The sequence below is a fragment of the Panthera tigris genome, chromosome C2 (genome assembly GCF_018350195.1).
Source record: "Panthera tigris isolate Pti1 chromosome C2, P.tigris_Pti1_mat1.1, whole genome shotgun sequence".
NCBI classification, from domain to species: domain Eukaryota; kingdom Metazoa; phylum Chordata; class Mammalia; order Carnivora; family Felidae; genus Panthera; species Panthera tigris.
The window spans coordinates 4,967,981-4,988,228 of record NC_056668.1 but is presented as its reverse complement, the minus strand read 5'-3'; the positions used below and the strand labels follow the sequence as shown (position 1 = coordinate 4,988,228).

The window sequence follows — 20,248 nt, the reverse complement described above, 5'->3', positions numbered from 1 at the left end:
CCAGCCCACATGGGCACTGAGAACCAACGGCCTTGATCCTTAGCTGAGAAGATCCAGAAGGAGACACGTTAACTAGAACAAGACCCAAGATGTCAACAGACTGCGGCCTGGAGGCAGCCCGTATCCTCCTTCCTCCCCGTCTATTCCTGTTATCTTGACACGGGGGCTGGTGCAGCCCCTTCTTCCATATTCGTGGTCTTCCCGTAACCTTTCCTCCCATTGCCTTTAAGCACCTGATGCCGCAGAAGCCTAAAGAAGATCCTCCCACTCCCCTCATCAGCGACAGGGCAAGGGGGAGAAAGAGGGGTCTCTTGTGACCATTAATAACAAGGTGGGTGGCCGTGGCTGGTCATGTGAGATGCCACAAGACACAGAGGAACCACGGATCAAAGTAAGTAGCCACGACAAATACCAACATCACGTGTAGGCCAAAATTTTTCTTCCCGGTTTTCTACGTAAATATCCATCAAGTCTGTTGTAGAACAGTAGCCACCAAAGGCTTAATAGGCATTGATTCTGGTGGATCGTAAGACGCACGCACACATCTGGAAATTATTCCCTCTTGCTTTCTGCTCTCATGTCAAGGTACCAGAGTCTGCTAACTTGGGTTCTACCGACCTGAATAATTTACGAGAGAATGATTCTTTTTCTTAGAATGATTTTTTATGCATTTCTTGTTCACTGGCCACCAGATGGGCAAATGACTGCCCTTTGCAGGCACAGCAATGGCAAGGTCCAAGGTGGATGACAGAATAACCCCGGTGCCCTCTCTCGGTCAAGTTGCCCAGTCGTCTGCAAGAGCCAATTGCCACTGTGGTTGGGGGTCTTTAGCTCACCCCGAAGTCTCACACGTAATATTACCAAGCATTGTTATTTCTACCCTGGCAGCTACAAATCAAGTTATTAAAAATGCTCTATAGCCAATACTGAGAAACAAACACTGTAATGAAGCAGGCTGGGATCTGGGGGTTTTGGGGTCCCATGGGAACCCAAAATCAAATCAGGCCACCACGGAGAGAAGAAATGAATCTCAGGTTTCTCGATTGAGAAAAATATGTTTACTCAGAAGTTTCCACGCTATAACTCAGGTCCTTTATGTAGGAAAAAAAAAAAAAAAGGAATACAATTTTAAAACACATAGGAATGCGGTGGTTCTCATTATCCTCGTGCTTTGCTTTTGTCTTCGGACATAATCACAGAAATGTTCCCATCACCCTGAAGTTCATGCAGTGAATGGGGATTTCACAAGGTACATCAGTGCTTCGTTCAAGGTTAGGAAGAGGCATGAATGGTGAGGGTCTCCCACCGCCATCGGCCATTTCACACGGCCTGGTCCCTCCATAAGCATCCTGCCTCTGGGAGGCTCTAGTCTCAGTTTAACGTGAGCCTCATGGAGGTCCCATGAGGATGCAGAGGGCACTCGGGGACCCCGAGGTCATCAGGATCTTCACTGGGAGCGTTATCACCACTGTAGTTTTGCAAAAGTAGCCAATAATTGGAGAATTTGCATAATATAGAAAAAAACTGTAAGCTTTCGCTGCATTTGTGCACAGCGGGCACCAACAAGAATCGCTTAAATTCTGTGTAAAATAAAGCTTAAAGCCATTTCCTGGTTCCTCATCCCAATAATAAAAGAGACAAGGCTCACATCAATCAAAATTGGTAATTAAAGGCTTCAAATCTCTTTATCACCTCAGCAAATGTGGCCATTATGTAGTCTGGAGACGCTGGCTACAAAATGGCCCATTTTACAGAGACTTCTTCACAAGATGAAAGGCAAATGCTTTTCACAGCATCTGGCTCAGGGGTAGGTCAGGACGTGGCTTTTGTTCAGATTTACAACCTGTAAACCAGCAGTATTTCCATGCAAATTTAAGAGTTCTCCTCCCTTGGGGCACCTGGGTGGCTCAGTCGGTTAAGCTTCGACTTCAGCTCAGGTCACGATCTCGCGGTCCGGGAGTTCGAGCCCCGCGTCAGGCTCTGGGCTGACGGCTCAGAGCCTGGAGCCTGCTTCCGATTCTGTGTCTCCCTCTCTCTCTGCCCCTCCCCCGTTCATGCTCTGTCTCTCTCTGTCTCAAAAATAAATAAACGTTAAAAAAAAAATTAAAAAAAAAAAAAAAGAGTTCTCCTCCCAAGGAGGGCACTTGTTGGGATGAGTACTGGGTGTTGCATAGAAGTCATGGATCGCTGCGTTGACTCCTGAAGCCAATACTACGCTGTATATCAACTAACTTGAACTTAAATAAATAAGTTCTTTAAAAAGTAAAATAAAGACTTTTTATTTAAAAAAAAAAAAAAAGAGTTCTACTCCTAATAGAAAAGACAACCCACTTGGGACTAGAAAAACCAAAATGTTACAAGAAACAGATGCAGTCGTAGGAAGGAAGACTATTTCATCCTTTTTAATATTTTTTTTTATTTTTTTAATGTTTATTTATTTTTGAGAGAGAGAGAGAGAGAGCACAAGCAGGGAGGGGCAGAGAGAGAGGGAGAGACAGAATCCGAAGCAGGCGCCAGGCTATGAGTGGTCAGCAAAGAGCCTGATACGGGGCTCGAACCCATGAACCATGAGATATGACCTGAGCTGAAGTCCGACGCTTAACCGACTGAGCCACCCACAGCCCCTTTAACTATTTTTTAATGTTTATTTATTTTTGAGATGGGGGGGACAGAGAGAGAGAGAAAGGGAGACACGGAATCCGAAGCAGGCTCCAGGCTCTGAGCCGTCAGCACAGAGCCCGACGCGGGGCTCAAACCCACGAACCGTGAGATCATGACCTGAGCCGAAGTCGGACACTTAGCCGACTGAGCCACCCAGGCACCCCAAGACGACATCATTTTTAAGAGCAGGTGTGTTCTTTCTTTGTCCGGTGACATTTACGTCAGTCAATCAGCTGGTGGTGACTTGGCCTGCCCATCTCAACTGACCATTTAGAGGAGTGCACAGCACAATTTAAATCTCCAGAACTTAGGTAACATGGACGAACTTGTGATAATCACAAGACCCTACATCCGAACCTTTCTCTCACTAACTGCTCTGCCACAAACACACACGCGGAGACAACCCTCTCCCTTTCTGCAGCTGACCATCCGCGAGAGAGGCGACGCACGCCGCCCAATGAGTATCTGTGGCCATGCAGCCCGCTCCGCATCGTCCCCTTACCCACCCCCCAGACCTACCCAGGCCCAGTTTCCAAGCAGTATATACACTGGCTCCCGCCCCACCCCCCGAATCAGACACGGTCTTAAACCCTCAGAGCATTTCTAGAACATTCCGCAGCATCCGAAGCGGTTTCCCAGTACTTCAGCAAGGGCTGAGATGCCTTTTTTGGTCTCCTCCAAAAATTCTGCACCCTGCTGGGAAGTTAGAGGAAGCCGGCATTCGGAATGGAGGTGATCTCTCACGTTTTCAGCACTTTCTTTCACTGTCTCCACCACTGCATTTAAAAACGGCTTTCTATAAATAGGACTGCTGGCTCACTCTTAAATCTTACTCACTGTTGTCTGCGTAAAAATAACTTAAATAGGGATGCGAGCAAGATTTATTAATCTCTGTCATTCTGCTGCGCGGGAGACCCTTCCTTCCTCTTACCTCAACAAATATCTTGTCGACCCCCTCTCTCTCCCCTCTGCTGACCTGGGATATACATTTATATAATCCAGGGGGGCTACAAAACCAAAAATTCGTCCACCTGAATGACTTTTTTTTAAATACTGTAATTACTGATCAACACAGAATACCGATCTCCCGATATCAAAGGATAATAAATATTGTACACCGGGACACCCAACGTGATTCTTTCGTTTAAAGAGAAGTTGAAATTTCAATAATGAATAAAACTATTCCTTTTATGCTACTTTGAGGAAGCAACCAACTGCTGCAAAATGAGAAAGGAAAAAAAGAGAGATAATGCTGAGAAACTCCGAAATCAGTGGGACACTTAAGAAAATAATGTGATTTTTTTTAAGTCAATTAAGGCCTAAGACACTGAGCTTTGTTTTGATGTCCTGGGTGGCCCTTTGATGAAGAAATGAATTCCCAAGAATCCCGAGGGAAAGTTCTGTGTGGATCCGACGCTTCTGACGGGCTTTCAGAATGCAACAGGGCAGTAAACATCGTATAGGGTTTCTGAATCGTGCACTTAGCAGCATTCGCTCGAGAACAAGGGGGGCCGGCGTTTGTAACCTTACTTTCTGTGACACTTGACCCAATCCACACCAGGAAGAGCACCTCAAACAGCTGCATCACCATAATGACCCCGTGATGGAGTCCCACCACGTACTCCAGATGTGAATCCATTTCGGTAAAGAGCAGAAAATGCCCGAGACGCATTTCTAGCAAATAAACGCTTCTTCAGCCATCAGGTCTGTGTGTCAGAACGAGATGGCAGGAGCCAAGGAATCCTCAGGGTGACTTAGGTACCTTTCTCACAATGGTTTAGAGACAGGGGCCCAGAAGGAGCAAAGGAAGGGTGAGGTGGGGACAGGAGAGAAGGGCGCAGACAGGAAGGGAGGAGGGAAGGGGAGGAGGGAAGGGGAGGAGGGGAGGGGAGGAGGGGGGAGGGGGGAGGGGAGGAGGGGAGGGGAGGAGGGGAGGAGGGGAGGAGGGGAGGAGGGGAGGAGGGGAGGAGGGGAGGAGGGGAGGGGAAGGGAGGGGAGGAGGGGGGGAGGGGAGGGGAGGAGGGGAGGAGGGAATGGGAGGAGGGCCCTGCCCATCATCTGGGCCTCCTTCCGGTCAGCCAACATCTATTTCCACCCATTCTGTGCACATGCTCAGCACAGGGTGTCTAAGGACACACTCGAGCACTGCATGAGTCTCACCTTCTAGAGAGGACACAGTCACTAGCCACATAAGCAGCAAAGGAATAAAGTTATCTGCTGCCCTAGACACCGTGGAGGGAACGTCCAAGGTTCTATGTTAAATGTAAGGACTTATATGGGGGAAGTCTCTGCATCCAGCCCTGCCCAGCATCCTGGCCAGAAGCTGTCTGACTTCTGAACCGGAAACCAATAATCTACCCGCTCCGTGGCACTTCCCTCCTGCCACCTTCGTGGATGGTGTCACCTGCAGAAGGCACCCTGTGGGCTGCACCCACAAACTGAGTACATGTGGGGTTGCTGGAATCTTCCATGCCCGTCTTATCTTAACCCATAAACTCAGGGAGGGAAACACAACTCTGAATTTTCTATTTTCAAAACACTAAAGGAAAGAACACAAATCGGGGGGCGGGGGGGACCTGGCTCTCGGGGAGGTGAAGAGTTAATCCTGGTCCAGGTGAACAGGTGCTGCTCAATTTGCCCGGGGAGTGGGGGTGGGGAAGCCGGGGGGGGGGGGGGGGGCCGGGGGAGGGGGTTCCTGGCCGCAGAGTCCCGCAGGCAGGGCAGTGAGACAGCCGGACTGCAGAGGAGCGGCAGCATCACCCCTGTCACCAGCAGCGGGAGGAGAAGCGAGCAGGGCCTCCTGGAATGACATTGGAAGGTCAGCCAATCAGGCGCGGGGCTGCTCCCGGAGCCGCCACCTCCAGGAGGAGACGCACACACGCCTGGGCCGGGCTCCCCCGCCAGTTTGGAAGGGGCTATGCAAATGCACCTTCCTCGCCGGGCACCTTCTAGGTTTCAGGAAAGCGCTGCAAAAGAACGAGCGCGGTCTTCCTTTGTAAAACCGGCAACAAACCGCGGCCGGACACCGCCTCCCCGCCACAGCCTGCGCACTGCCCCCGGGCAAGTGCACCGTGCCACGGGGGGTCTGGGCACTGGAACCGGAGAAACCGCGGGGAGGAGGGCCTCCGATCGCCACGCACACACGGCAGAGCTTCCCCGGAGGCGGCCGTTTTGCCTGCTCTGCCGAGGAAGGCTGGCTGCAGCAGTCTTGCGAGGTCTGCCGCCCACTAGTGTCCTATGGCGGGGACACAATTGACATGCAGGTACCAGCACCTCTCTCCCTCCCGGGGGCCTGCCGAGGGAGCCGGTCACCAGGAGCCAGCGTGCACTTCCGCGCGCAGCAGCCGAGAAAATGCCCAGACGCGGCGGGTGTGCACGAGAAACGCCCCAGGGCCCTGTGCGCTCTGCCCGCTGCGCCCCGCACACACGCACGCCACGCAAACGCTGCCGCTGCCCTGCCTAACCTGACGCTAAATGTATCATTTTCACTGCCTATTCATTATTGATGAGGTACATTCATGATCTCACCCCGAGAATTCAGCTCATTTTGTGAAATTCGGATGCCATCGATTCTGTAAATGCATCCACTGAGAAATCCATTCTTTAATTTGTCAAACAGAAATTTCTAGTCTCCTGCTGTGTTCATAGGTCTCTCCTTATAAAATGACCTTCCCCATCTCTCTCTCTCTCTCTCTCTCTCTCTCTCTCTCTCGGCCCTCTTACATCGAGTTTCAACGCACATTGCATGGAGTGTCTTCAGGAAAGCCTCACTGCATCCCATCTCAGACGTATCAATGATAGAACACTTTGATAGCTACGTGGAGGTCCAGGAATTAGGGATTTTTTTTTTTTTTTTTTTTGGTCAACATTATTTCCCCTACCAGCACCTCTGTATATGGAACCCTTTCCTGCCCAGCGGGCCCCTGATTCCCCCGGGGGCAGCAATGAACTGCCATGACACCAAAGGGGCATCCAGGAGAGAGTCGAGAAGGATGGGCTGCCATTTATTAAAGGTCTGCATGGCATTTTGTTTTCCTACAGAGGGCATCTGGCAGGGGCACACAGCTTAAGAGACCTAGAAATTTTAGATGAGCTCTGAAATTCTGAGATAGAATTTGAACCTGCTTAATAAAAACAGGGGAAGGAGAGGAGGGCAGGAGGCCCTGAAATTATTCACCTGGCGACACTTTACTTACGTCTATTTACCCGAATAAAATAAAAGTCATTTTGAAAGGTCTCAAGGTGCATTTGTACTCACAAAGGCCTGCTCCTAAATTTAAATAAAATGCCCAGTTCGCAGCATGCAATATCCTGTCGAGACGAGCCCGTGATGCCGGGAAGGGGCTGACACCCTACTTTTGTTCTGATGAGCACCTGTCTCTCTCCCAGCACCCACCTCCTGTAATCTCCACGAGCTCTGTGAAAACAGCAAAGCCACAAAGGTCAAGACTCCACGGCTCAGGAAAAGATGTCAGGGACACGTGTGTACATAAAGAGACGCAAAGATACTAGCAAAAATGTATTCTATGCAATAAATATGCTCACTGTTCCTTATTCAGCTTATCCAGAGGCCTGCTCCTGCTTTTAACAGGAATCTTAAACTACAATGTGCTCTGGGGGGTTAAAACCAAGAGAAACTGTGGCCAAGCACAATGCAGTGTGATCCTGTCCTGAAGAGCCATCCAGGGACGTGTGTCTGCACAGATATGGACCCCGTCTCCTCACACTGTAACGGAAGGTCTCCGGTGAGTATTTCCAGAACGTTGCAGAGCAAGTTGACGGCTTTAAACATGATGACAGCACCTGATCAGGTGAGGTAATTCATTCAAGCGTTTAACCCATGAAGGGACTGCTCGCTCACTTTTATTTTTCACCCAAAATACCGTCTGCAGCCTCTCCAGCAACCGTGCCTTCGCTAAGAAATACATGTGCACCGCATTACATCAGCGGGAAAAACGCTATTGTCTACTGGTAAAATGCACTGTGGGGTTCTGATGTTGTTAGCACCCCAGACTATCAAACTGCATAATCCTTTACAAATATATTTGTGTAAATCCTGTCAGACATTTTGCTATTTGAGGCCTAGTGGTAATCAGCTTAGGTATTAAAATTCACAGATCTTTCATCACACACATTCAGGAATTTTTTGAAATTAAGGTAGACCAAACTATGATAGTTGTTAAAAAAAAAAAAAAATCCTGTTTTTTTTTAAAGTCTCATTCAGATAGATGGGTAGGAACCATTTAATTTCACATTTTTGAAATGTGGTCCTCTGAACAGAGAGCATTCCAATTTGGACTCATACTCTATTTTCACATGACTGTGTATTTTATGATCCTTTTTGCACAGTATCCATTGAACATCATTCATCGAGAAACTCTTTAAAGCTAATTCCTCCCCCCCGCCGCCGAATAAAAGAGCCCAAAGCTCTACAGTCAGGCCTTTTTTTTTTTTTTTTTTTTTTTTTTGAATGCTTGGTCATAAAAAGAGAGGGCCATTTTTATATAAGAGTTCCACAGCCTTCTGATAGATAGCGTCAGACCACGTAATACAGCCACATCCAATATTCATTTGATATGCACCCTTATATTGTGAAATCTACCTGCATTCATTACAGAGCCAATAAGGTGGTTATCAATCAACCCTAAAGGTCTTGAAAAAGGTGTAAGAGGATAGGGCTCAAAATGCGCGTGCATTTCTTTGCATAGATTTTCCTTGTAGAACATTTGAGGTTTTCCACAATTGTCTCACTATGATTTTCTTATCATTTCAGTATGGAGATCGATTTTTTTAAAAGTCATACGCATGTATAGAATCCCTGCATCAGAGACTGTTCCAGAAATTCTTCCACACTATTTCTGTCACCTCTAACTGTAAAACTGTAAAACAGGGACTGACTGACACTCAGAAGCACAAAGTCGTCTGTCATCCTGAAACACGTATTTCCCCACAGGATGGAAACCTTATTTCATCCTATGATCCCGACCTTTCCCAGGAGTCCGGAGAGGTACGCCCTGACAGGTGAGACAGGCCGTCAAGGCTCTGAGGCACAGGGACATGTATGTGAGCATTTTTTACGTCTTCTCCTGGTTCACATTAGCAGAGCAGCATAAAGGGCCGACTTTCCTGATGCATCAGCACACATTAGCTACAGCAGATCTCTCCCCCAAGGTAAATTCCCAGGAGGCTGCAGGAGCGGGAGAGTGCCCTCTGGGAAAGATGGGGTCATGTCAGAACTTGTTGCAATCCTCGCCTGCTGGGAAACCTCCAAATGAAAGTTGTGCACACTTTGCTGTAGGTTATATCAGAGAGCAAAGCATCATTTCCCTGTTAATTTCAGGAGTGCCTTCTTCTCTACCTGTTCTCAGTCGCCTTTTTTTTGTATTATTAATTTTACAAAGTTTCTTGTGTTTCCTCTGACCTGTCAGTGGGATGATTTAGACACTATCTAGACAGCACAGAAAACGCACCCGTGTGCATCTTTCAAGAAAATCTGAGAGCCTCCCCTTGGCTTCTGGTATTTTCTCACAAGGGTGAGATTTCTTTCTTCCTTCCCACCCCCTCACCCCCACCCCCACCCTCTGTGTCTCCTGGGCAGGGGATTCTGCTTTAATGGTTTAATTTTCACTGTCAGCAAGTCATACATTTGATGCAGCTTTGTGTTCCAAAATTTGGAACGGGAATTGAAGCTGTAACTACTCCCGGGCAATACCAAATGAGGACAGTTTCCCTTAGTTCCCAAGTGAGAGGAAGCCATTCATACATGTAAGTTCATATTTACACAGCGACGGGCAAACTAAGGTGCAGGCACACTTACTAACTGGGTCTGACTCAGGCAAGAGCAATAGCTTTTCGAATCCCCAGGAAGAAAGCATCTCAAAATGTGACACTGATGGGCGCGAGGAAAGGAACCTCTTTACAATATTCGCTGATGTCATTTGTGCAACTATACAGGTGTTTTTAAAAATTTGTCAACAGCTCAGATGATGTAATGCTTAGGAGTGCATAATTTTACATAAATGACTGTGAGGGAGATGTACTACCGCGGGGGGAGGGGGGAGGAAGGACAGATCTTTCTTAAAGGCTTCAGTGCTGCCGGAGACGAATTGTGGCAGATTTAAAGCACATGTTTTAAAAGCTCAAAAAGCTCTGAATGCGAAGCCAGCCGCTCTTAATTGACCCCCCACCTGCCCACACTTGGAATGTCATGTCCCTTTGAGGTTGTAATGTGTCAAAGTGGCGATCTCCCCTCTCTCCTCCTCTCGCCAAACCTGGTTTATTCTGAATGAGGTAGCTATCTAGCCCTGGAGTTAGCTCGCAGCTGTCACTTTGCTAGGTAAGCTCCTTTAAATGATTACAGAGCAATTCCCCCCCCCCCCCCCCCCCCGCCTCTCTACATTGCCTCCTCTCCTCCCAAAAGAAATAAAAATAATATTAAATAAAAGAAAGAAAGACAGAAACGCATGACAGTTTAAGCACAGATGGGGGGAAGGAGAAGGGAAAGACTTCCCCCCATGCATCCGATGCCCCCCACACTCCGGTCAATACAAGCAAGGAAACTGACCACAAACCGAAAGGCTCACCATTCGCGAAGCTCTGGAACAAGGAGAGAGCCAGTATCCACATGCCCCTGCTGCTCCCCGGCCTCCCGCGAGCGACGCGCCGGCCTCGCCCCCCGCGCTCCGCCCGGCTCCGCTCGCTCGCCACCTGCCCGGGGGCCGCCGCCCGCCCGCCGCCGCCGCCGCTGCTGCCGAGCCGCCCGGGCACGCGGCGCGGCCGGGCTCCGGGGCGAGGGCTGCGCTCGCCGCGCGCTGCGCTCCTGCACACCTGCTCCCGGGCGCCGCGCCCAACGCTGCGGCCAGAGCGGGCCGGCGGGGCTGCAGCCCAGGTGCGCCGTCAGCTCAGGGGGCCGCCGGCAGGTCGGCAGGTGGACGGAGCCGCAGACGCGGGCGTGAGCTCATCCCGGGCACCCGGCGCCCCGACTGCGCAGCAAGCGGCCTCCCGTGCGCCGGCCCTCAGCCTCCACATCCAGGCAGCAGGCGGGCGGGCAGGCTCATCTTTCCTCTCCCGCGGCCCGAATCGCAGTGAGCCCTCGCTAACCTTCCCTGCCTGGGAGGCGGGCGGGCGGGCGCGGAGCGAGCGAGCGAGCGAGCGAGCGGCGCGGAGGCGAGCGGGGACCCCCTCCCCTGCCTCTGGCCGCTGGGGCGCTCTGCAGTCTTAAAGCAGCAGCGGAGAAGTGGAGCCGGACTGGAGAGGCAGGAGCGACGAGAGCGCGGCCACCACACAGTCACGCACAGTCATCAGGATGCGTTTCTTAGAGGCTTAAATAATCGTTTCAACGGCCGATTATTTTTAGTTATTTTCTTGCAGGTTGCTAATAAGACACGGCCGGGGGTGGCTATTCCGGAGGCCTGCCAGCTAGGCAGAGGTGACCATGAGATGTTAGCCGTTTTAGTAAAATGTGCAGCCGGATTCAGATTTCGTATTTACTCTCCTAAAAGTCCAGCTCATTTGCCCGGAGGGAAAAGGCCGCCTCCAAATCCTTCCTGCTCCTATAATGATCTCGATGGTTTCACGGGCTAATGTTTAATTATCTCAAATACATTGTGGAACACAAACACAGGCAATTCTAATTTTGCTCTCTGGATGGTGCAAAAAAAAAAAAAAAAAAAAAAAAAAAAGCCTGATTAAAATTGGTGGTAATTTGAGTAATTCCAAACCTACAACCCCTTCCACGTTAGTGTGAAAAGCCAGTATGATTATATTTCCTGAGTGTTCTGTATGGTTCTTGAAGTCACAATATTAAAATAAAAGCCTTAAAAGGGACATGCACCCATGTTTCATCACTTTGCAAAAAACAAACAAAACAAGCTGGAATGCACCCCAGTTTCGGATCCAAGGTAGAATGCTCAGGGACAGGGCAATCAGGCCTGAGGACGAGAAGCGTCCGGGGTGGAGGAGGTGGGCTCATGGGAAACGAGTGGGCCCCACGGTTCCCTCCATATGCAAAAGGAGAGATAAGCACACCTACAACGGCTCGCAAAATAACAGGAAAAGCAAATGGTGAGGCAGAAACAAAATGGTGCTTTACCAGAGTTGGGCACAAGATGGCCAGGCCCTGTGTGGGAGGAAGGGCCAGCTGAGCCAGTGATGCTGCGCGCTCGCCATTGCTCTGCAGCTGCAGGTGGTCACGTGCTGCCGCCCACTCAGGACCGCAGGCCCAGCCCTGCCCTACCCGGCCCCCGGGGGTCCTCCGGCTTTGCACCCGTGGGGTGCTCGCTCACCGGGCTCTCCTAAATGCAGTCCGGGAGGGCAGGGGAGGGCGTGATTTCTGTTCCCACGTCCAGCTCCTCGACCCATTCATTCAGTGCACAGAATGCTAACTGCACACCGGCCATGTGTGAGGCTCCTCTCCGCCTTCACAGTCAGGCGCTCAGGCACTGGGATCAGACATCAGAGCACCATTTGGCCACTTACCTGAGGTGCGGCTTGTGCCTGGTTATTGTCACGTGCAGAACGAACATTCCCAAGGCTCCTAACTCGTGTGGTTGTGCGTCTCCTTAGCCTGTGTGGTCCCTGTAATAAATCATGGCACGGCTATGGCTGGGGCTGGGATCCCGTGCAAAATGAAAACGGGGAGTGCCTTTTTCAAAAGGGAAAGAATCGCTATTAAAGACTAAAATATGAAACTTTTCCCTTTGTTTCTCAGTCTCTCTCGACCGGTCGTGGTGGTTTTTATTTCCTATGTAATGCCTTGCTCCCTCGGGCCTGGGAATGGTCCCCCAGCAAGGGCCGCAAGGGCGTGTGACTCAGCACAGCCCCAGGAGCTCCCATCTACCACCCTCCACTGGGCCAATGCACTGTGCCCCCAGCAGGGTCCTGCCTTTCCCACAGGCCACTGCCCCGGTGCACAGTAGATAGAAGATTCTCAAGGGGCTTCCGTCTGCAAGCCCGGAAGCACTTGTAGCCGGATCAGGGGCGGTGAGAGTCTGGCCCTGGTCAGGTCACCTGTGGAATGTATCCCCAGCAAGGGCAGCCTGGGGCAGGGGCAGTCCCCGCTAGGACCTCCCCTAAAATACCACGCAATCTGCATGCGCAGCCTCAACACTCCCTGCGTGCCCACCCAAGGCCCCTACCAGGCACACTGAGGGTGACAGCATCCAGACCTCCTCTTCTCACATTACCCAGATGGCACTGGCTGCAGGATGGGGTGGGGAGGAGCCTGGTCAAGACCCAGGGCACCACGGCAATGAGGGAGTGGGTAGGCAAGAACCCCTCCTGCGAAGGTGGCAGGATAGCACAGGAGGCATAAATGCCAAATCAACATAATTGTTCAAAGCAATGAACATTTCAAGATGGCAACTGCAGAGCATTTAACCCCAAGTGCAGGTCCTTCTGGGAGGCAGGACTCCAGTGCAAATGCCTGGGATTTGACCCCCAGGAGGCCAATGAAGGGTCTGTGGCGGTCTATCTAACACACCTGCCCCAGATTGACCAGGTTAGTAGTGATCTAGAATAGGCTTAACAGAGCAGCTCTTCCCACAAAGACTTCTAGAACATATTTCAAAATAAAAACACACATATACCACAAAACTGTGAGCTCCGTGAACGGAGGCGCCGTTATCTCTCCTGCTTAGGAAGCTGTCCCCGAGGCCTGGCACGTGTACACACCCAGGAAACAGCTGTGAAGCGGAATGCAGATCTGTAATGCAGGGAGCAAGCGAAGCCTGCTCTAAGATACGTACACATTACGCTATGTGGAAATTCAGAAGAGAAAGAGAATACTCACCCTCACCCTTGGAGAAGTCTTTTGGAGGGAAATGGCAATCTAGCTGAGCCTGCCGGTTCCATTAAGATGTCAAGACGCAAAATTGAATCAGGGGGAAGGGGGTGCTCTACCCTGATCAAGCAGACACCAGGAACTTGACCAGATACACTTCGGTTTTAACTTGTGTTATTTCAAAACCCCCATCAGGAGTTCTGGGAGTTCTAAAGGGTGAAACTTGAAAGTGACACCCTGCACGTGGCCTGGCAAGGGGAGGCTGAGGAAACTGACCGGCTGCTTCAGCGGGTCTGCCCCAGGTGCAATAAACAAGGCAACTTACATGGGAGGCTTGCCCTCCCCTGCATAGGACCGCATCTCCCCCTGCCTTCCAGAATCCTAAAAGTTTACAGAGAGGCCTTGAAGAGATCCAGCTCCGGGTACCCTCCAGATGGTCTCAGTTGCCCCTTACTCGCTCCAGGATGTTTCGTTGAAGGTGCTTGGGGGGGCGGGGCAGGTGGAGGGGAAAAGAGCCTGGGGCCAGCCCTCAGTCTACCGGAGGCTGTGTCCTCTCCATAACCTCTCCCAACAATGGAATTCTTTTTTTGTATTCCAACTTAATGTTAACACCTGGCCTCCTGAAAATCAACCTCTGACCTGAAATGAAAGCATTCTGTAAGTTATTGTCTTCCCGTCCCCACCCCCCCCACCCCCCCCACCCCCCCCCCCCCCCCCCCCACCCCCCCCCAAGACAGATAAAAGTGTCCTAGGCTACTTTTCGCCCACTTGAATTATGCTAAACAGGAAACAAGGACCGTGGGGGTGGGGGGCGGCGGCAGCAGCATCTGATTTCATCGTCTGTTTCTCCTCCATGTTCTCTTGCAGGATTGAGAAGAGCGTCTCTCTCTAGTGGTGGCATTGGAGCCACGTTCTAAAGGAGGGGCTGGGGTGACACATAGATGGGATGGGTGAGGAGGCACTTGGGGTTACAAATGTCAGCAGTGGCCTCAGTGGGAGGGCTCGCTCCTTTCTGACCAAGGGGGCAAGTAGTTGCCCAAAGGAGCCTGCAGCAGCGTCCTCTGGATGCCCAAACCGGATGACTGAAAGCCACGGAAATTTCTGGTCTCACAGTCCTGGAGCATGGAAGTCCAAAATTAAGGTGTGGGCACAGCTCTACTTCGACACCTGTAGGGGAATCCTTTCTGCCTCTCCCAGCTTCTGGTGGCCGGCAGGCGGTCCTCCCCGTCGTCTGGCTTGTAGGTGCCTCGCGCCAGCCCATAGCTTCACGTGGCCTCGTCCCACTGCGTGACCGTGTCTCTTCTGCTCTTTGTCCAAGGACGGCAGTCATACTCGATGAGGGACTCATCCCAATCCAGTATGGGCCCATCTTACTTACATCTGCAACTTGTAACGACCCTGCTTCTAAATACGGTTGCATTCTGAGATACCGGGGGTTAGGGTTTCAATATATGGTTTGGAGAAGACACAACTGACCCCGTAACAGGACCCAAGAAGCCTGAAATCAAAAAGCAAAGGGCATGGGAAGGGTGTCCCGACAGAAATGGCCATGGACCCCACACCCCTTGCTCATGCTGTGTGTACCAGAGACCCCCGCGTGGTGCCCAGAGAAGGACTTCAGGCTCTCTGGAGCCTCGATTTCTTCCCTTGGAAAATGAAAATAAGCATATATGTTCTTCTTACCTTACAGATTGTCAAGCTGACAAAATGAGGTATGGGAGCTGGTTTGATAGGGGTTACACCGAGCACCGCCACCTACGGTCATTACTGTCTGAGGCCGGACCTGTAGAAACATGCTGAGTAAATTTACGATCCTGGAAGCTGGTACTTCGGTTGAAATGAAATCAGGCACTATTATACTTCCGGTCTGAGAACTGCAAAGGGTAGAGAGGGCCAAGAGTGTCCGGGGGCCGTCCCTTTTTTCCTCCACTGAGCTCACGGACACCTTCTGCAAATACTCAGAGCATGCCTGCTACTTACAGCAGCTAGAATGGTCCCCGGGAGCTCAGAGAGGAGTAAGTGTGGAGCAGGGAGGTAGGGGGCACTAGGCAGCCTCTGGGTTGCTTGAAATGTTCTCTGTGTCTGAGTGGAAGTCACAAGGATACATACACACATAAACATTCGTTAAGCTGTACACCTAAGATTAGTGCACTTACACACTTGACTGTACATTTAAAAAAAATCGTGGCTAAGACACTGTCCCTACTAACCTCACAATTCAATGGGGGATTCGGATAATAGTTGCGATAATTTGATGAAATAAACTCTGTAATTGGGGGGTGGCACATTAATTCAGCTAGTGGGTGTGTGTTGGGAACAGTGTGCAGGAAACGAGACAGGAACAGAGGAACTGGTGCGAGAAGGGTTTGAACTTCATCGTGAAGGTGAGCGGAAGCCACTGACCTATGGGAAGCAGGAAGTGCTATGATCAGATTTATGCTTTGGAAGCATTCCCTGCTAGGGACGCGGCGGAGAATGGCCAGGGGACTTGAGAAGGTCACAGGATGACAGTCAGAAAGCTAGCCTGAGTCCAGATGGAGAACAACTGAGACCCCCATGAGAGCCACGGTACTGGGACGAAGACATTTGCATCCTGTAATATTGGGACACAGTAGGAAGGCGAGACCGTCGAACTCGGAAACACCAGTGATGGCGATGACAGCTGCCGTCACCATCATCATGGTGGTTATTCAGTGCTGGCATGTCCGGTGCTGTGGATGCTTACCAAATTCAATTCTGCTCTGTGACATACGTGCCGTGACTGTCATTCCCATTCTTCAGCTGGGGGAGCCTCAGCTCAGAAGGGTCCAGAAACATCCAGGTAGGGGCAGAGCTTGAATCCAAGGACAGCCCTCTATGTCTGGTAAGGATCAGTGTCCTCAGAACAGGGAAGAGAGGGCAGGAAGTGGGGACAGAGAGAGGAGAAAGTGGTGAGGGACAGGGAGGAAGTGGTGAGAGGGAGAGAAGGAGGAAGTGGTGATGGAGAGAGAGGAAGTGGTGAGAGGGAGGGGGAAGCAGGGAAAGATAGGGAGGAAGTGCTGAGGGAGGAGGAAGGGTGAGGGAGAGAGGGAGGAAGTGGTCAGAGAAAGGGAGGAAGTAGTGAGAGGGAGGGGGGAGTGGTGAGAGAGGGAGGAAGTGGTGAGGGAGAGGGAGGAAGTGGAGACGGAGAGGCAGGAAGTACTGAGGGGGAGGGAGGAAGTGGTGAGGGACAGGGAGGAAGTGGAGACAGAGAGGCAGGAAGTACTGAGGGGGAGGGAGGAAGTGGTGAGGGAGGAGGAAGGGTGAGGGAGAGAGGGAGGAAGTGGTCAGAGAAAGGGAGGAAGTAGTGAGAGGGAGGGGGGAGTGGTGAGAGAGGGAGGAAGAGGTGCGGGAGAGGGAGGACACTAAGCTGACTCCCGGGATCCATCTGGGTGCCTGTGTGGACAGAGGAGCCGCTGACCAAAAACAGGGACACCACCATCTCTCAGAGGCTTTTCACGTTCCTGTTCTCTTCTACCATCACACCCACCGCTGTAATGCAGCCAACATGATCTTTTACACACACACACACACACACACACACACAAGATCACGGGAAGCTCCATTCACATCTCTCCATTGCCTTCTGATCTTTCGCTCAGTCCGCACCGTGGCTGCAGGCCCTGTGCCCCTCCACTACCACCAACTCCGCCACCTCCACCCTGCTCTGTGCGGTAGGTCTCCTGCTGCCTCCCCACTCCCACCCTGGACATTGGCTCCTGGCCTCTCCTCAAACACGACCAACACGTCCCCACCCTCTCCATAAACACCGTTCCCTCGGCTGCCCACAGAGAACCTTCCTGACAAGCCCCCAAACCGCAGCATATTCTGCCCTGCAGTATTTACCCTCCATATTTAATTACACACATAGGTATTTATTCCTAGGTACATCCACCTCTGTGATGGCTGGGGCCTGGTCTTTCTCTTCCCTGTCGCAGTCAGCAACCCTACAACAGTGTCCAGCATGTAGTAAGTGCTCAGTGGACATCTGCTGAATGACGACAAAGAAAGGCGGGGTTTCAAGAGAAACCCCACATGAGGCAAGACCCCCCCCCCAAGGCCTTCGCTACATTTCATCCACCTGCTGGGAGGCAGAGCGGATTCGAAGAATGGGAAGGGACCCCAGATGGAAGGGGGAGAAAGCCTTCTTACACGTCAACTCATCTCAATCTGCGTAAACATTTCATCAAAATAAATCCTTCTTTACTCCCAACCAGGCAGGTGCCTTGCTGATAGCCACTCTAACAAGTTAATTTTCAAATGAAGAGTTCCCGAATCTAGAGATTTGAATTATAAGAAAAGGTCAAAACAGGTTGGTATCAGAGGCGTCTCAGAAGCAGAGAACGCTTCACAGGGAAGCATGGGCCCGTGGGAGCGGGTGCATCACGCAACCCCAGACTCAGTGCAGGAGGCGGCCTGGCCGGGAGGAGGGGAGACGGCAGATCATGACAGAGTCCACCGGCAGGAGCCCAGGAACCCAAGAGCCCCTGCGGCTGAGCCCGTGCGAGTCGGCCTGAGTCCGAAACCAGGGGTTACAAACCACCCCCTGGTGAGACTTGAGAAGTTCAACGCTGCTGGCTTTGGGCCTCCCGTCAGGTGGTGCCCCGGCTCTGGACGTGGAGAAGGAATCACACGCGGGGTTGGCCTGTGACTTTGGCACTGTCTGACAGCGACCCAGTGCGGCCCTGAGGGCGGCAGTCGGGGAGGCAGTCCGGGGCCATCGGGTGATCCCCGTGTCCCCAGCCACAGCTCAGCACACCAGACGGCACTAGACAAGCAAAGGTCTCCTCTCGATTTACAGGAACCAAAACTGGACATCTTTAGAGGAGTCAAACGGGATACGATAAAATTGGACCCTCCCTCATTTCAGACATATTTAAATGCTTCATGTGAAAAACTAACCAAAAAACCCCCACGTTGGAAAGATGAAAAAGAAATGTTTTTGAACCAAGCGATTCAGATAGTAGAATATCCTGGAAAACGTATTTGTGACCGAGGGGCCAGGGATATACCTGTAAACACGACAGAAAGTCCAGAGGCTGTAAAATAAAAGACAGTCGACTGCGAGCATTCATTAAACAGCAAAATATAGCAAAACAACATAGAAGGCAAAGGTGGAGTGAGTTGGGGGCCCTGTCACCACACACAGGACAGCTAATGTCCCAACAGCAACAGAAGACTGAACACTCACCAGTCGATAACAAAAAGACGATCGAGCCAATGGAAAAACGCGTCCAGGATTTGAACACAACCATTCACAGAAGACAACACCAGCCAGCGGACCTGAGGGGACGCTCAATCGCGCAAATAGGCGACAAAATGGAAATTTAAATAACAATCACACATTGCCTCTCCCCGCAAAACCCAAAAGTAAGCAGGTGGAATCCTAATGTTGGCGGGGTGCAGGGAGAAAAGGCACTTTCAGATACTGCTGGTGGCGACGCAATGTGTTTGTAGCTTTCTTTATTGTTAACAGATTCTGGCAATATGTATTTAAAAAAAAAGCAAAACAAAACAAAAATACACTTACCTTCAACTTAGCAATCCTACTCTTGGGAATCTCTCCCATTGAGGTAAAAAATAACCAGTACTTAAAGCTATTTGCACAATGCTATCCACTGAGCATTGTTTGCTGAGACAATAGACAGAAAAAGAATGAATAAGAGTAAAATCATCTGAGCGCCCATCAGTGAGGGATGCCGAATAAATTTTAGAACACGCAAACGTTTGGAACATCACAGTCAAAAACAAAAAATCAGTGATGTGAGGACACTTCCATCATATTTAATTGAGAAAATAAAGATGCAGAGGAATATATAAAATATCTAATTTCATAAATCAAACAATAACAGAAAGCCTATATGCGTGTGTGTGCGCGTGTAAGTGCATATGTGTGTGCAGGCAACTTCGTAAAGGTGGGAAAATGTTGCACACCAGATAGAAACATCTCTTCCCCGACTGGGCTGAGGATGGGAAACGGGGAGAAAGAAGCAAGAAAATCATTGAAAGAAAAAAAGGAAGAGGTTGATTTAGAAAAACCCAGTACAGCAATGTATAACATGAGCTCTTTGTGTGAAATCGGTTGCAATGAACGTAACGGTAGTTGTCTGCGTAACAGTAGATCCATATTTTATTTGTTTATTACCTTTTCTGGGTTGTTCGATCCTTTTTATTTTCTTGATAAGAAGATCTAAAATTACGGGCGCCTGGGTGGCTCAGTCGGATGAAGTCCGACTTCATCTCAGGTCACGATCTCACATTGTGAGTTCGAGCCCCGCGTCAGGCTCTGTGCTGACAGCTCAGAGCCCGGAGCCGGCTTCGGATTCTGTGTCTCCCTCTCTCTCTCTGCCCCTCCCCACTCATGCTTTGTCACTATCTCTCGAAAATGAATAAACATTAAAAAAATTGTTTAATAAAAATAAAAATATTAAATTAAAAGGCAAAAATGAAATAAAATAAAGTCAACTGGGAAGGCTGACGCAGTCTGTGGGCGCCGTAATGCAAAGGGCACATGCGGAGTAGGAGTGCTGACCCTAAAGGTCCACATTCGCTGGTCTCCTTCCCTCCTGACCTTTCTGGTCCTGCCTTGTTACACTGAAAATGTGTTGGGTGAGAGCTCATTCCGACTCTTACAAAAACCCCTAGGGAAGGTTCACTTCCCCACTGCCCCACAGACGCTGAGCCATCGGGTAGGGGAGGAGTCAGAAGCCAACACCCAGAGGAGTTGACAGAAGAAAAGGAGGCCGGTCTCCAGGGCTCATCTGGTTCAAGCACCTGCACAGGTGAGCG

General features: G+C 50.6%; 1 protein-coding gene and 1 long non-coding RNA gene across 2 annotated transcripts in view; both read right to left on the bottom strand.

Moving 5' to 3' along the window:
• DSCAM (DS cell adhesion molecule) overlaps positions 1-10,962 on the bottom strand; it is a 763,813-nt gene extending 752,851 nt beyond the window's left edge. The window contains exons 1-2 of the mRNA XM_042956621.1: positions 10,905-10,962; positions 10,245-10,538 (exon numbers count right to left, since the gene is read on the bottom strand). Coding sequence (XP_042812555.1) covers positions 10,245-10,538; positions 10,905-10,962 — 352 coding nt within the window. The remainder of the gene's footprint in view (positions 1-10,244; positions 10,539-10,904) is intronic.
• Positions 10,963-14,183: 3,221 nt separating this feature from the next.
• On the bottom strand, positions 14,184-16,397 carry LOC102970740. The gene is made up of 3 exons (XR_446107.2): positions 16,167-16,397; positions 15,125-15,224; positions 14,184-14,939 (listed from the first exon to the last, which is right to left on the bottom strand). It is a non-coding gene; the product is annotated as an uncharacterized LOC102970740 (long non-coding RNA).
• Positions 16,398-20,248: the final 3,851 nt, after the last annotated feature.